The 13,957-nt window shown below is 47.0% G+C and overlaps 2 protein-coding genes across 8 annotated transcripts in view; one reads left to right on the forward strand and one right to left on the reverse strand.

Moving 5' to 3' along the window:
• The window catches only part of CNOT1 (CCR4-NOT transcription complex subunit 1), a 69,465-nt gene extending 61,668 nt beyond the window's left edge, over nt 1-7,797 (reverse strand). For all 7 annotated transcript variants that reach the window (XM_084861205.1, XM_084861207.1, XM_084861203.1 and 4 more), the window contains exon 1: nt 7,646-7,797. The gene's annotated coding sequence lies outside the window, so the exon portion shown is untranslated. The remainder of the gene's footprint in view (nt 1-7,645) is intronic.
• Nucleotides 7,798-9,462: 1,665 nt separating this feature from the next.
• On the forward strand, nt 9,463-9,894 carry LOC311633103 (small ribosomal subunit protein uS8-like; the record flags this gene model as incomplete). Its single annotated transcript, XM_084905349.1, has 1 exon — nt 9,463-9,894. One exon carries the CDS (start codon nt 9,463-9,465, stop codon nt 9,853-9,855), a length of 393 nt encoding a protein of 130 aa, XP_084761475.1. The 3' UTR covers nt 9,856-9,894.
• Nucleotides 9,895-13,957: the final 4,063 nt, after the last annotated feature.

A 13,957-nucleotide genomic window follows, 5' to 3' on the forward strand; every position in this document is an offset into this window, starting at 1 on the left:
TGCGAACTGAAAGGTCCCAGGTTCGATTCCAGTCCAGGGCATGTACCTTGGTTTTGGGCATATCCCCAGTAGGGGGTGTGCAGGAGGCAGCTGGTCGATGTTTCTCAATGATGTTTCTAGCTCTCTATCCCTCTCCCTTCCTCTCTGTAAAAAAAATCAATAAAATATATATTTTTTAAAATAAAAATAAAAAGAATGTTCCAGGCAAAGGGATTGGTGGTCGTCACTACTAAGGCTTCCTCATGGCATGTACAAGGAAAAGCAAGCAGGCCAAGTCGTAGCCAAAGTAAATTTATTGGGGGGAAGGGGGGGTGCTCTGCCCTGTGCCTCCTCAGGCATTCCTCATTTCTCCCAACTTAATACCCCAGTTAGGGGAATGAGGAAAGCCTGAGGAGCCACAGGGCAGGGCTAGACCCTAAAGGTGGTGAAAACGACTTTCTTTGGCTTTTACTAAAGACAAACGGAGAATCAATGGATGAACTTGAACAGGATGACATATTGCTTTTAAAGTCATTGTGAACTGTGAACAAACTGTAGGGGAGAGCAAGGGTAGAAACAGGATAAGCAATAACACATTAAGAATTAGTCACTTAGGGAGGTGGAAGGGGCCGGGGGCTGTCAATAAGGGAAAAGGAGACATGTAATACTTTAATAAAAAAAAGAATTACATTTGTAATGCCCTAATCAATTAATCAATAAAAATTAGTCACTTAAACCCAAACATAGAATAAAGAACTCTATAAGCTATGTACAATATTCCAAAACTAGATAGATTAGTATGTTAAAGTTATCACATTAATGTTTCATGCTGGCCAAAATCCTTGAGAACTTACTGCTTGGGAATGACTAAAAATTCAAACTGAATACAAGTAATTTTTACACTTTACCTTCAGACAGACCACCTCAACTTCTGTAATCTTTGGTATATTTGTCAGTATGTAAAGGGAAGAGAAAAACCCTTTAAAAATCTATGACACTGCCTGGCCTCTGTGGCTCAATTAGTTGAATGCCATCCCATGCACTGAAGGGTTGCTAATTAGATGGCTGGTCAGGGCACATACCCACGTTTTGAGCTTGATCTCTGGTGGGGGGCATGCAACAGGCTGCTGATCGGTGTTTTGATGTTTCACTCTCACATTGATGTCTATTTGTCTGTCTGTCTCTGGCTTCAAAATCAATAAAAATGTGTTTTTTTTTAAATCTATGCCATAATACATAGTACATTTGCCTCTCCATTATCCAACTAAAGAATAAAAGCTTAAGTGTGAATAATCCAAATCATGGGCATCCCAAACTTATGTATTCCTGGACTCTGGGCCTCCCAACAGCGCCACACGAAGCCAGGCAGGCAGAGCACCCTCTCCCAGCATGCTTTGCAGACCGGCTCCTGTGCAAACCCATGGGGAGCTCAACCAGCCCCTGCATCTTCGGCCTGGTTCAACCAGAAGAGGCCATGCAGGGGAAGAGGCCATGCAGGGGAAGAGGCCGTGTGGGTGCAGGGCAGGCTCCTCATGGGTGCCTGACATCTGAGCACAGGGGGCTTCCTGGCATCCCGGAGGAAGGTAGCAGGGGGAGTGAGAGTGAACTCGGTGGACACCCTGCATTGTCACCGCACTTCCATCCCCATCACCCCTGCCCCCAGGTAGCTGGCAAAAGATCATTGCTGACGCCCACCATGTTCCATGCCACCCCGTGGTAGTCAGTGCATTATCATAGGGAGTGGTAGAACTCCAGGGTGAATGATGGCCCAAGGGGACAATTTGCATATTAGACTTTTAGTATCCTATATAATAAAAGCCTAGGTAGCATCACACCCTCACACACACCCTCGGCTTGGATCAGGTTGGCAGGGGAGGGCAGAGGAGGGCAGTTGGGAGCGATCAGGCTGGCAGAGGAGCCGTTAGGCATCGATCAGGCCAGCAGGGGAGTGGTTAGGGGCATTCAGGTAGGGAGGCAGGCAAGCCATTAGGAGCCAGCAGTCCTGGGTTGTAAGAGGGATGTCTGCCAATTTAGGCCCTGCAGGATTGGGGCTAAACCAGCAGTCTGACATCCCCCAAGGGGTCCCAGATTAGAGAGGGTGCAGGCCGGGCTGAGGGACAACTCCCTCCCTTGCACAAATTTTGTGCACCAGGCATCTAGTATAGGATAATGGGGGGAGGGGGGGAGGCTCAGATTAGGAATAAAGAAAAAAATCTCCCTAAGTAATTCAAGAAATTGCCAGTGTGTAAAAATTAATTCTATAAAACTATTCATGAAGATAGTCATGATGTTCTTTTTTTAAAATATATTTTTATTGATTTCAGAGAGGAGAGGGAGAGAGAGGGAGAACCAGGCATGTGCCCTGAGTAGGGATCCAATTGTGACCTCCTGATTCACAGGTCAACACTCAACCACTGAGCCACACTGGCAGACCAGTCATGATGTTCTTAAAAATTCAATCCACTGCCGAAACTGGTTTGGCTCAGTGGATGGAGCATCAGCCTGCGGATTAAAGGGTCCCAGGTTCAATTACGGTCAAGGACATGTACCTTGGTTGTGAGCACATCCCCAGTGGAGAGTGTGCAGGAGGCAGCTGATCCGTTTCTCTCTCATCGATGTTTCTGACTATCTCTCTCCCTTCCTCTTTGTAAAAATATAAAATAAAATTTTTTTAAAGTTCCTTCTTAAAAAAAAAAATCAATCGACTAAATTAAAGGGAATCCTGAACTACAAAATTGACCTCCAGAGATTTTAATTGTGTGATGAACTTTGTCTTAAAAAAAAAAAAAAAAAAAAAAAAAAGTGGTTGACCACATTGCTTATTCTCACTTTTTTGGTGAATGATCCAATTCATAGATCTTTCTTTTCCTCATATTGAATTCAAGCAGTGTGGGAGACAGAATGAACACTAGAGCTAGAGAAGAAAATCTGAAATCTGATCTAACCTTAAACTAAGGAAGTCCAGTCCACCTCTTTCATGGAATCAGTTGCCTAAAGGATGATACCATAATTCTGTATGACTAGCTTTTTAAAGTGTAACCATTTAAAGATGTCAACACAATTATAAATATGTAGCTCCAAGAAAAAAGTCTGTGCTCTCAAAGAAAAAAATTCAGGGTGAATGCTTTTCCAGGAATGCCACTGAGTGTACAAATGAAGCATCATTCAATTACCATTCCGGGCAGTGGCTATGTGTTTGGGGGAAAGGACAACTCCTTACCCCCCATGAAATGAGACAGAACTTAAAAGCCAATATATGGTACAGCGAAGGAGGACTGGCCAAGAAGAAGAAAGGACCAATTTTGCTTAAGATCAGAGAAAATATTTAGATAGCACACTTGAGTTTGAACTCCTATGATGGATAAGGTTTTGGTATGTACAAACACTGACATTCCAGTTAAGAGGCAAAGATGTACTTGGAAACCACTGTAACAAGTCTTGATACAGCATAAAATAGCAACAGGTAGGAAGGAATCAGCACTTATACAGCTCCTGGCCAAGGTACTTGAAGGACTTTTGAGCAGAGGCTGGCTATTTTCAAACCAATGATTTAGGTGACAATTTGGCAGTAAAGAACTGTATTCCTGGAATCATTTACAATTAGGATGCATTCACATATTGCTTACATAATAAAGAAATCCAATCAACAAATGATGGGGAAAAGATACTAGAGATTAGTTAGGAAGCTACTGCAACAAAGAAAAAGGGTCTGAAACAAAGGAATAACTATTCTTATAATGGGTCTATATAAAATTTAAGAAGTAACTGCGTTTCTAAACTAGGAGCTATAAATCAAGGTGACAAACTTGCAAATTATTTAAAACGGAAACTGTTGAGTTCTCTTAACATAAAGCTTAACAGTAACATGGTGTTTCAAAATATGCTCTTATTCCACTTAATAGTTCATATAATTAGTCCAACATCTCAAAAAAGCCCTCTCATTCATTTCAGGAATTGCCTTCTAACTGCTATAACAAAATTAATCAAGACATGATATCCTAGGCCTAGCCAATTGGACTCGCTGGATAGACGGTCGACTTTCGGACTAAAGGGTCCAGGATTCGATTCCAGTCAAAGGCACATACGGGGGTTGTGGGCTTGATCCTCAGTGTGGGGCGTGCAGGAGGCAGCCAATCAATGATTCTCCCTCCTCATTGATACTTTCTCTCTCTCTCTCTCTCTCTCTCTCTCTCTCTCTCTCTCTCCCTCCCTCCCTCCCTCCCTCCCTCCCTCCCTCCCTCCCTCCCTCCCTCCCTCCCTCCCTCCCTCCCTTCTACTCTGAAGTCAATAAAATATGTTTGTTTGTTTTTAAAAAAAGACATGTTATCCTGGAGGTTTATGCTAACCTTTCCAGTCTTAAAGACAGAAATGCATTTCTTAAATTTACACTCTACACTCCCGAAGGCTGCATTTCCTTCCATCTCAAGACAGGGTTTCAGCCGAAACCGGTTTGGCTCAATGGATAGAGCGTCGGCTTGGGGACCGAAAGGTCCCGGGTTCGATTCCGGTCAAGGGCATGTACCTTGGTTGCGGGCATATCCCCAGTAGGGGGTATGCAAGAGGCAGCTGATCGATGACTCTCTCTCATTGATGTTTCTAACTCTCTATCTCTCTCCCTTCTTCTCTGTACAAAATCAATAAAATATATTTTAAAAAAAAAAAAAAGACGGTTTTAGATAAAGTCTGCACCTCTATTTACTGACTTCTCAAACAATGCTTTTCAATGAACAATGTCTTTTATTTGCTTCATCTAATTCTTACAAGTGTATGAGTGAAAAGTACATTGAAATAAACTATTGTGTATATGTAGGGCACAAAAGGTTTTGAGCCCATGTTAGCTTTGAAACATGGTTCTTAAAAATTGTGCAAACAGAAAAGGAACTGCAGGATTTTTCTATATACAGTGTAAGGTCTTAAAAAAGACTCAGTGGGATGCCATTTTGAAACTGCACAGCAGGAAGTTCAGTTTGATCAAAGGGCTGGCCATTTAAGAAATACTTTGGCTAATATTTTTTATAATGGCTAAAAAGTTAGCTTTGATCTTTTTTTTTTAAATAAAAGAATAAATAGCCAGGACCGGTTTGGCTCAGTGGATAGAGAGTTGGCCTGCGGACTGAAGGGTCCCAGGTTCGATTCGGGTCAAGGGCATGTACCTTGGTTGCGGGCACATCCCCAGTAGGGGGTGTGCAAGAGGCAGCTGATCAATGATTCTCTCTCATCGATGTTTCTAACTCTCTATCCCTCTCTCTTCCTCTCTGTAAAAAATCAATAAAATATATATTTTTTAAAAGAATATATTACATTCATAAAATATAGCATTTCAAAATAGCAGGCTACAATTTTTGTTAATTCAAGAACCATAAACTTCTTAAAAAATTAATGCCTTTAAGTATTTAAGCATTTAATTAGAATTATTGTGGACAAATTCCCTTCCATGGCATTGAGTGACAAAGGTTTGTTACCTTTCAAATTCATAAATTTAAGCTGGTTAAAAAGAAAGCTTTTCATAACTAGACCAGCATACCACCAAAAACATACTCTAAAAGAGAAAAAAGAATAATTTGAGGTTGGTCTTCAAGCATGTTTTGAAGAACTAAGCATTTCCTCTCCTGTTCTCACAGGTCTGTTTTGTTTTGCTTTTTAATGACTTCACCCAAAGTTATGAGGATGTCACAGTGCAGAGCCTGAAGGATACACGTTTAAAACCCCAGGAGAAATTTAGAGACTAGAAACTAAGCCAGGGATCCATTTGAAGGAGTTAGAACCAAGAGCATTTCAGTTCTATTTCCACCTGCCACTAAACCCTGCCTGCCCCCCAAAAACCTTCTAAGTTACCATCCTAGGTAAGAAAGGGATATACTTGCAGTAAGTCAAGTTTTGTGCTTTGATTCTAAACTCAGGTTTCCACTAAAGGACTTGGGACCCCCACTTGTGGAAAGGTGACAAACTCTCCAAACCATTTTCACCAACAAATTCCAATTTAGTCAGAGCACAACTAGATGCCTAAAACTGTATGTACCAGCAGCCCGTTTCCTCCTTACACAAGGTAACTATTTGCAGTGTCCTAAGACAGTCTTACTTCACCTGTTACCTTAGCAATAGCCAAAATACCCTGCCCCCGATCTTTGAAAGGCATGTCCACGTGGGCCACAGGTCACTAGCATGTCAAAACCCAAACATCTCTAACAAAGCTTTCTTCTTCATCTGCTTGACCTACTTCCTAACTTCCCACTTGTCCTCCCATTTTCTCCGTCCTTATTCCTATCAAATGGAGTGTCCTAAATGTTCAGAATCTTTTCCCCTCCCCCCCACAAAACACAAAACAAAAAACCCCTCCAATGACATTCACCTAACTTTTGACTGTTAAAATAAATCCCGCCAAGACCATCGATTTATAGAGAAATGAGGAGGGAGGGAGATTAAGTATTGCTACTCAACTTTTGGGGAAGAAAACTGACTTTTTTTTTTTTTTTTTTAATTTTTTTCAGTAGCATCCTAAGAAAGGTGCCGATGAATGGGGAGAGTGGCTTCAGGGCAAAAGTTTACTTTTCTCAAGAGTTTGTTTGATGAAAAGCACAGTCTCAAAACCCCCAGGTATCCAAGCATTTCCTTTTTCTAACCTGCACAGCTCACTCCTAGAGGGGGTAACGATGAGTGTGAACTCTTGGGGGGGGGGGGGGGATCCTGGAGGAAGAAGAAGAAGAGAAAAAAAAAAAGACTATTTCCGTTGCAATTTCAATGTTGTGTTTGGCCTCCGGGAAGCCCCTTCCAAGATCTGTTATAGTTTCGATCCCTCAACCAGCCCTGAGGCCTCCGAGGGCTCGGCACCTTCGGGGGGGGGGGGGGACCCTTCCCTCCCACCCCCCACCCCCCAACGACAGCACAGACCCGGGCTCGGGGGATGGGGAATTTCGGGGACACGGGCGAGCGGCCGGGCCCGCGAGGGGAACAAAACCTGTGGCCAGAAGAAGTAACAAGGAAGTGCTCGCTGCCTGCCTGCCTCCCGCCCGCCCGCCCGCCCGCCCCTCCCACCGGCGGGCACCCGACAACACCCGGGCTTGACAACGTGCTGGGGGGCGCGGGACGGGGAGGGAGAAAAGAGCCCAGAACCTGCAACTCCTCCCCACCCCGTCCCCCTCGCCCCCCTCGCCTCAGGGAGCGAGGCCTCGGGGGGCCCTGGCCCGCCGCCCTCCCCCGGGAGGGAGCCCGCCCGGCGGCGGGAGAAGGGCAGTTGGGAGCCGCTCGTGGAGGAGACCGAGGAGGGTGCAGTCCGCGCGGAGCCAGGCCCGGCGGCCGGGATGGGAGCCCCGCCGCCGCCGCCGCCGCCGCCGGCCTCGGAGTCTCCCAGGCCCCGGGCCGGGGGCCGCCCGGGCTCACCCCGCTCCGTGGGGGCCCCCTGCCCCGGCCTCTGCGAACGAGCCTCCGAGGGGGCCCCCCGAAAGCTCCGCGAGCCGCGCGGGGAGGGAGTCCGACTCGCCACTGGCCCGTGACGACGGCCCCTCACTCCGCGGGGCTCCGGGGAAACGCTCCTCGTCCCCCTCCCCCGCCATGGCCCCGTCGGGACCCGGACCACCCCCGGCGCCTCCCCCCGCCGCCGGCAACCCGCGCTCCACAGCTGACACCGCCCCGCCGGCCCCGGCCCTCGACCAACCCCGGCCCCGCTCACCTCAAGCGGCTCCGGCGACGCTGGACACAGGAAAACTCCTGGGTCCACCCGACTCCGGCTTCTCCTCGACCCCCCTCTTCGGTTAACTCCGCTTGTTTCTCTACAAAATGGCGCCGGAGGTCGCGCGCTCACGTCGCGGCCTTTCCCCTCCCCGTTCTCGTTTCATCATTCGCTGCCCGCTCGCGGAGGGGGGGGACGGTCCCGGCGCGGGCCAATGAGCGCAGCGCGCCCGTGGCCTCCGACCAATCAGCGCCAGGGGCCCGCGGATTTCAACCAATCCCGCACTATCCCTTGGCCGGAGTCAAGGAAGAAACCAGGCTCCTGCTAGCAACGACCAATCGGGACGCCGACTCCGCGGGCCCGGGCCAATAGCCGCTCGCCAGTCCCTAGGGACCGGATCGGAGCCCCCGCGCCTGCGCCGAACCGAGGGCCAATGGGAAGACGCACAGAACTTCGATTTGGGGCTTCTCCGACTTCCCACCTGCCCCGAGAAACAATAAATAAGGGGACATCCTCGCCACTCTGCGCGGGAACTATTTTGAGTTCGAGTGAGACCTCCTTCCGTCACTCTCCTACCTCTTTCGAAGTGTCAAGTCCAGTAGACTGCGGGGCTCCCCCAAGCTTAAACATTCCCCTCCCCTCGGGTCCCCCCTTGGCGTGGAACACCAGCCATCGAAAAAGCAAGCCAGCCTGTAACTAAAAGGGGTGACCAGGCTCTGCATCCCGGGATACCTAGTGATACCCCCCCCCCCACGACCCCCGCCCGCCTGACTCCTGTCGCAAAAGCCATGTCTCTTTTTCTCCGTCACTTACGGCGCCCTATGGGGAGCCATTGCATGCTGGGAAATGTAGTCTCCTGGGCGCCGCTTTCAACAGGACAATTTTTTCCTTCTACTCTTGCCCGTTAAAGAAGGGATGCATTACAGAGTGGTAGGAAGCTAAGGTTTCCTTTTTTTTGGCTCACGACTTGTAAGCGGTATCAGAAAGGATACCTAAGCTCTTTACTCTCAGGAGGAAAGCACAAACACGTATCTTTTGCTATAATGTATTATATATAGTAGATGGTTGGGTTTTATGGTCATCTATCCCCAGAGGAGGGGGTGGGAACACTGGGAAGGAAGTGTTGACCGGTTGACTCTTTTAACTTTGGGAAAAAACCTATCCTCCTTATCACTCCCCACCACCACCAACTCCTGTTCTAAGGCTAGGCTCAGAAGTACTTTTGTGCCTAAAAAATATCTTTTTTCTTTAATTGTGGTATAAACATAAAATTTACCATCTTAACCATTTTCAAGTATACCATACATTAGTGTTAACTACTTTTTAAATAAGTGTTAACTACTATATTTGTTTGCAACTTGAATTTGTTCGTGTTGTAAAACTAAAACTCTAGCCCTGGCTGGGTAGCTCAGATCATCCTCCAGGAACCCCAAGGTTCCAGATTTGGTTCTGGTCAGGGCATATACGGGAATTATCCAATGAATTGCATAAATCAGTGGAAAAAAGAATCAACGTTTCTATATCTTTTCTCTCTCTCCAAAAATAAATAAAAAGAAGTTAAAAACAAAAAACTGAAACCAGTTTGGCTCAGTGGATAGAGCGCTGGCCTGCAAAATGAAAGGTCCCAGGTTCGATTCCGGTCAAGGGCATGTACCTTGGTTGCAGGCACATCCCCAATATGGGGTGTGCAGGAGGCAGCTGATCAATGATTCTCTCTCATCAATGTTTCTGGCTCTCTATCCCTGTCTCTTCCTCTCTGTAAAAAAAAATCAATAAAATATTTTTTGAAAAAGGAAGAGATAGCTCTTTCCGCCACAATGGTGCGCATGAATGTCCTGGCTGGTGCTCTGAAGAGTATCAACCATGCCGAAAAGCGAGGCAAACGCCGGGTCCTCATCAGGCCGTGCTTCAAAGTCACCGTCCGGTTTCTGGCCGTGATGATGAAGCACGGTTACACTGGCGAATTTGAAATTATTGATGACCACAGAGCTGGGAAAACAGTTGTGAACCTCACAGGCAGGTTGAACAAGTGTGGAGCAATCAGCCCCAGATTTGATGTGCAACTCAAAGATCTAGAAAAATGGCAGAACAACTTGCTTCCATTCCGTCAGTTTGGTTTCATTGTACTGACAACCTCAGCGGGCATCATGGACCATGAAGAGGCAAGACGAAAACACCCAGGAGGAAAAATCCTGGGATTCTTTTTCTAGGGATGTAATACATATGTGGAAATAAAATGCCTCACAGGACAAAAAAAAAAAAAAAAAAAAGAAGAGATAAATCAATATGTACTGATATGAAATGATGCCGAGATTTAAAAAGATAGCATGCTTATTTGTGTAGAAGGAAATAACTAAATTTAAATATAACTAAATGCATAAAAAAGATTTGGAAAGACACACACACACACACCACAATTGACACCAATAGTTATCCCGGGGGAGGGAAGTGGAATGAGGAAGAAAAAAGGGAACTTTTGCTTTTTATTCCATATATTACTGTCCTATTTGAACTTTTTACAGAGAGGATCTATTCATGTTTTGTTTGTGTAATTTAAAAAAAAAAAATTTTTTTTAAACACGCACAGAATGTGATACCCATACAGGTCAACTATCTAAGGTCAACTCTGTCATGCTACAACTAGTCCAGATCTCAAATGTTGATCTCCTAAAGCAAAATATGTGGAGATGAAGCCGAGTTGCCTTTTCCTACTTCAGTCTGTCTTGGCCAAGAGCTGCTTTGCTACTTTATTTTATTTTTTTTTAAATCTATTTTATTGATTTTTTACAGAAAGTAAGAGAGAGGGACAGAGAGTTAGAAACATCGATGAGAGAGAAACATCCATCAGCTGCCTCTTGCACACCCCCCACTGGGGATGTGCCCGCAACCAAGGTACATGCCCTTGACTGGAATCGAACCTGGGACCTTCCAGTCCGCAGGCCGACGCTCTACCCACTGAGCCAAACTGGTTTTGGCTGCTTTGCTACTTTATACTGAAGTCGCTCCCAGAGACCCTGGAGCCCACTGCCAGCCCCTCCCCCAGAGCTGCACCAACGCCAGGCCAGGATTTCACCTGCCGTGGGGCCTTAACCAAATACTTGCAGGATTCCACAGTAGCCTGAAGATCAAAGTCCTTCAACTGTGTGTTTAGAACTCATGGTGGCATGCCCTGGCCAGGTGGCTCAGTTGGCGGGAGCCCCTCCCTTTACATCGAGAGGCTGCAGGTTTGATTCCTGGTCAGGGCACATACCTAGGTTGTGTGTTTGACCCCGCTGGAGGCAACGATTGATATTTGTCACATCAATGTTTCTCTCTCTCTCTCTCTCTCTCTCTCTCTCTCTCTCTCTCTCCCTTTTCTCTCTCTCTCCCTTTTCTCTCTCTCTCTCTCTCTCTCTCTCTCCTTTCCCCCCACCCTCACCCTCACCCTGCCATTCCTCTCTCTAAAGTCAATTTGAAAAAAAATAGATCCTCTGGTGAGGATACAAAGGAAAGGGAGGGGGGGAATTCATGGCAGCTTGCTGGAAAACAAAGATGCTGCTCACAAGCCGGAAAGGGCATGGAAATCACCTGGTGCACTTTTGTCATTTTTACCGAATGAGGAATGACGTGGTTGGAATCTCAGCCAGACCTTCAGGAAGGATTGAGGGAATCACCTTTTAACTCAGCAGTTATGTGCCCCGAGGGTCAAACATATTTAGAAGCAGCTGTTAATTACTCACCCGCTTCCAGTTCTCAATTAATGGTGCATCCTAGGTTCTGGAAGAGCTTGATAGACGCTTTTCTGCTTTTCGGTGTTTCCTTAAATAGCCTGGAGAGGGAAATGCAGACGCTAGGAAACCAAAGCCTTAGGGAGCTGGGTTGGGGTGGAGGTAAAAATACCTGGAAGAAAACGGGCTTGGAGACATTGAGATCTGTGCAAGCTACCTGATAAAAGGCTTGGAGGAGCTGGGGAGAAGGAGAGCAGAAATACAAGGCCTCAGATGACTCAGAAACTACAATTTGCAGTAGTTTTTTAAAAATATATTTTATTGATTTTTTACAGAGGAAGAGAGAGGGATAGAGAGTTAGAAACATCGATGAGAGAGAAGCATCGATCAGCTGCCTCTTGCACACCCCCTACTGGGGATGTGCCCACAATCAAGGTACATGCCCTGGACGGGAATCGAACCTGGGACCTTTCAGTCCGCAGGCCGACGCCCTATCCACTGAGCCAAACCGGTTGCGGCAATTTGCAGTCGTTTTGATGACCATCTGATCTCTGTCCTAGCCAAAGCCACGCATGGACAGCCCAACTCCAAATTCTGATCTCTTCCCAGCGCATAGCTGCGGCAGGCCTACCGGCTCCCTGGGCCCGAGGCTTCTGTGTGGCGTGGATGGCTGTGTGTGGAGGAGAGGACGTGGAGGCATGCCTATTGCAAAGAGCCTGCTGAGAAACCCCGAAACCCAGGTCCTAAAGGGGGCTGTGGCCCTAAGCCTCTGAGTAAAATTGGAAAAGTCACACCCCCTCCGGTGTGACTGGCTTTGTGACTTCGGACAGAACCATTTGCGAGGAGGGAGGGGGCAGAAGCCAGACGGGAGTGGGCTTCCCGGTGGAGAGAGGGAAGCAGTAGCTGGAGGGGAGGGCAGGGTTTTTCCCTCCTTTTTTAGGTGGAGAGATTGGATCACTTTGAAATGCTAATCAGGTTCCTTTGATGTGACCTGGGTGGCGCTCAGCTTCTGATAGCTGGAGGGACAAAGTCTCCTTCTCTGTTTTCCTGAGAAATACCTGGGCTTTGATCTTCCCTCCAGCCCTCCTCTGGACGGGACTGTTCTACTCCCAAGCAGAATCTGTCCAGTGCCAGCCCAGCCCGGTGTGGCATTGACCCAGGAACCAAGAGGTCACTGGTTTGATTCCCGGTAAGGGCATATGCCCAGGCTGCGGACTTGATCCCAGTGTGGGACGTGAAGGAGGCAGTCAATCAATGATTCTCTTTCATCATTGATGTTTCTATCTCTCCCTCTTCCTTCCTCTCTAAAAGCAATAAAAATATGTTAAAAAAAAAAAAAATAGAATCAGCCAAAACCAGTTTGGCTCAGTGCATAGAGCGCCAGCCTGTAGACTCAAGGGTCCCAGGTTCGATTCCTATCAAGGCACGTACCTTGGTTGCGGGCACATCCCCAGTGGGGGGTGTGCAGGAGGCAGCTGATCGATGTTTCTCTCTCTCTCATCAATGTTTCTAACTATCTCTCTCCCTTCCTCTCTGTAAAAAATCAATAAAATATATTTTTTAAAAATAGAATCAACCGATGAGTGCTTAAATAAGTGGACTAACAAATCGCTGTTTCTCTCAAAATTGATCTTGCATTTAAAGGGGGCGATTAGCCGAAACCGGTTTGGCTCAGTGGTAGAGCGTCGGTCTGCGGACTGAAGGGTCCCGGGTTCGATTCTGGTCAAGGGCATGTACGTTGGTTGCGGGCGCATCCCCAGTAGGGGGTGTGCAAGAGGCAGCTGGTCGATGTTTCTCTCTCATCGACGTTTCTGGCTCTCTATCTCTCTCCCTTCCTCTCTGTACAAAATCAATAAAATATATTAAAAAAAAAAAAAGGGGGCGATTAGCAGCCCAGGTTGTTTTGGCTCAGTGGGTAGAGCACCAGCCTGCAGACTGAAGGGTCCTGAGTTCGATTCTGGTCAAGGGCTCATGTCTGGGTTGTTGGCTCGATCCTCAGACGGGGAGTGCAGGGGGCAGCTGATCAATGATTCTTTCTCATCACTAATGTTTCTATCTCTCTCTCTCCCTCTCCCTTCCTCTCTGAAATGAATAAAAATATATTTTTTTAAAAAGGTGGCGAGAAGCATAACCTGTACACACTGATGTTAAAGAACAAAAATTCAATCCAGTAAATTGGAAGATGTAATTGGCTTCATTCATTGAGCAATTCATGAATCAGGCAGCATCTGATCCTTCAAGTTCAGAGGAGCCCTGGAGAAGCTGTTCTATGGGACAGGACGGAAGGCTTTTACAGGCAGAAACTGGGCGGGACAAGAAAGCTATTAGCAAAAGAAAAGAAGGGATTGCTCTGGCAGGTGTGGCCTTCCGTGCACCAAGAGGTCACCAGTTCAGTTCCCTGTCAGGGCACACCCCCGTGTTGTAGGCTTGATCCCCAGGAGGGGGTGTGCAGGAGGCAACCCATCAGTGTTTCTCTCTCCCTCTCTCCTTCTCCCTTTCCCTCTCTCTGAAATCAACTTCAAAGAAAGAAAAGAAAGGATTCCTTCAGCCAAGGTTACCTTTCCTTACACCTCAGCTTCCCGGAGAGAGGGAGCAGGGAGGGGGA

Source organism: Pipistrellus hanaki (assembly GCF_964339955.1).
Source record: "Pipistrellus hanaki genome assembly, chromosome: 15".
NCBI classification, from domain to species: domain Eukaryota; kingdom Metazoa; phylum Chordata; class Mammalia; order Chiroptera; family Vespertilionidae; genus Pipistrellus; species Pipistrellus hanaki.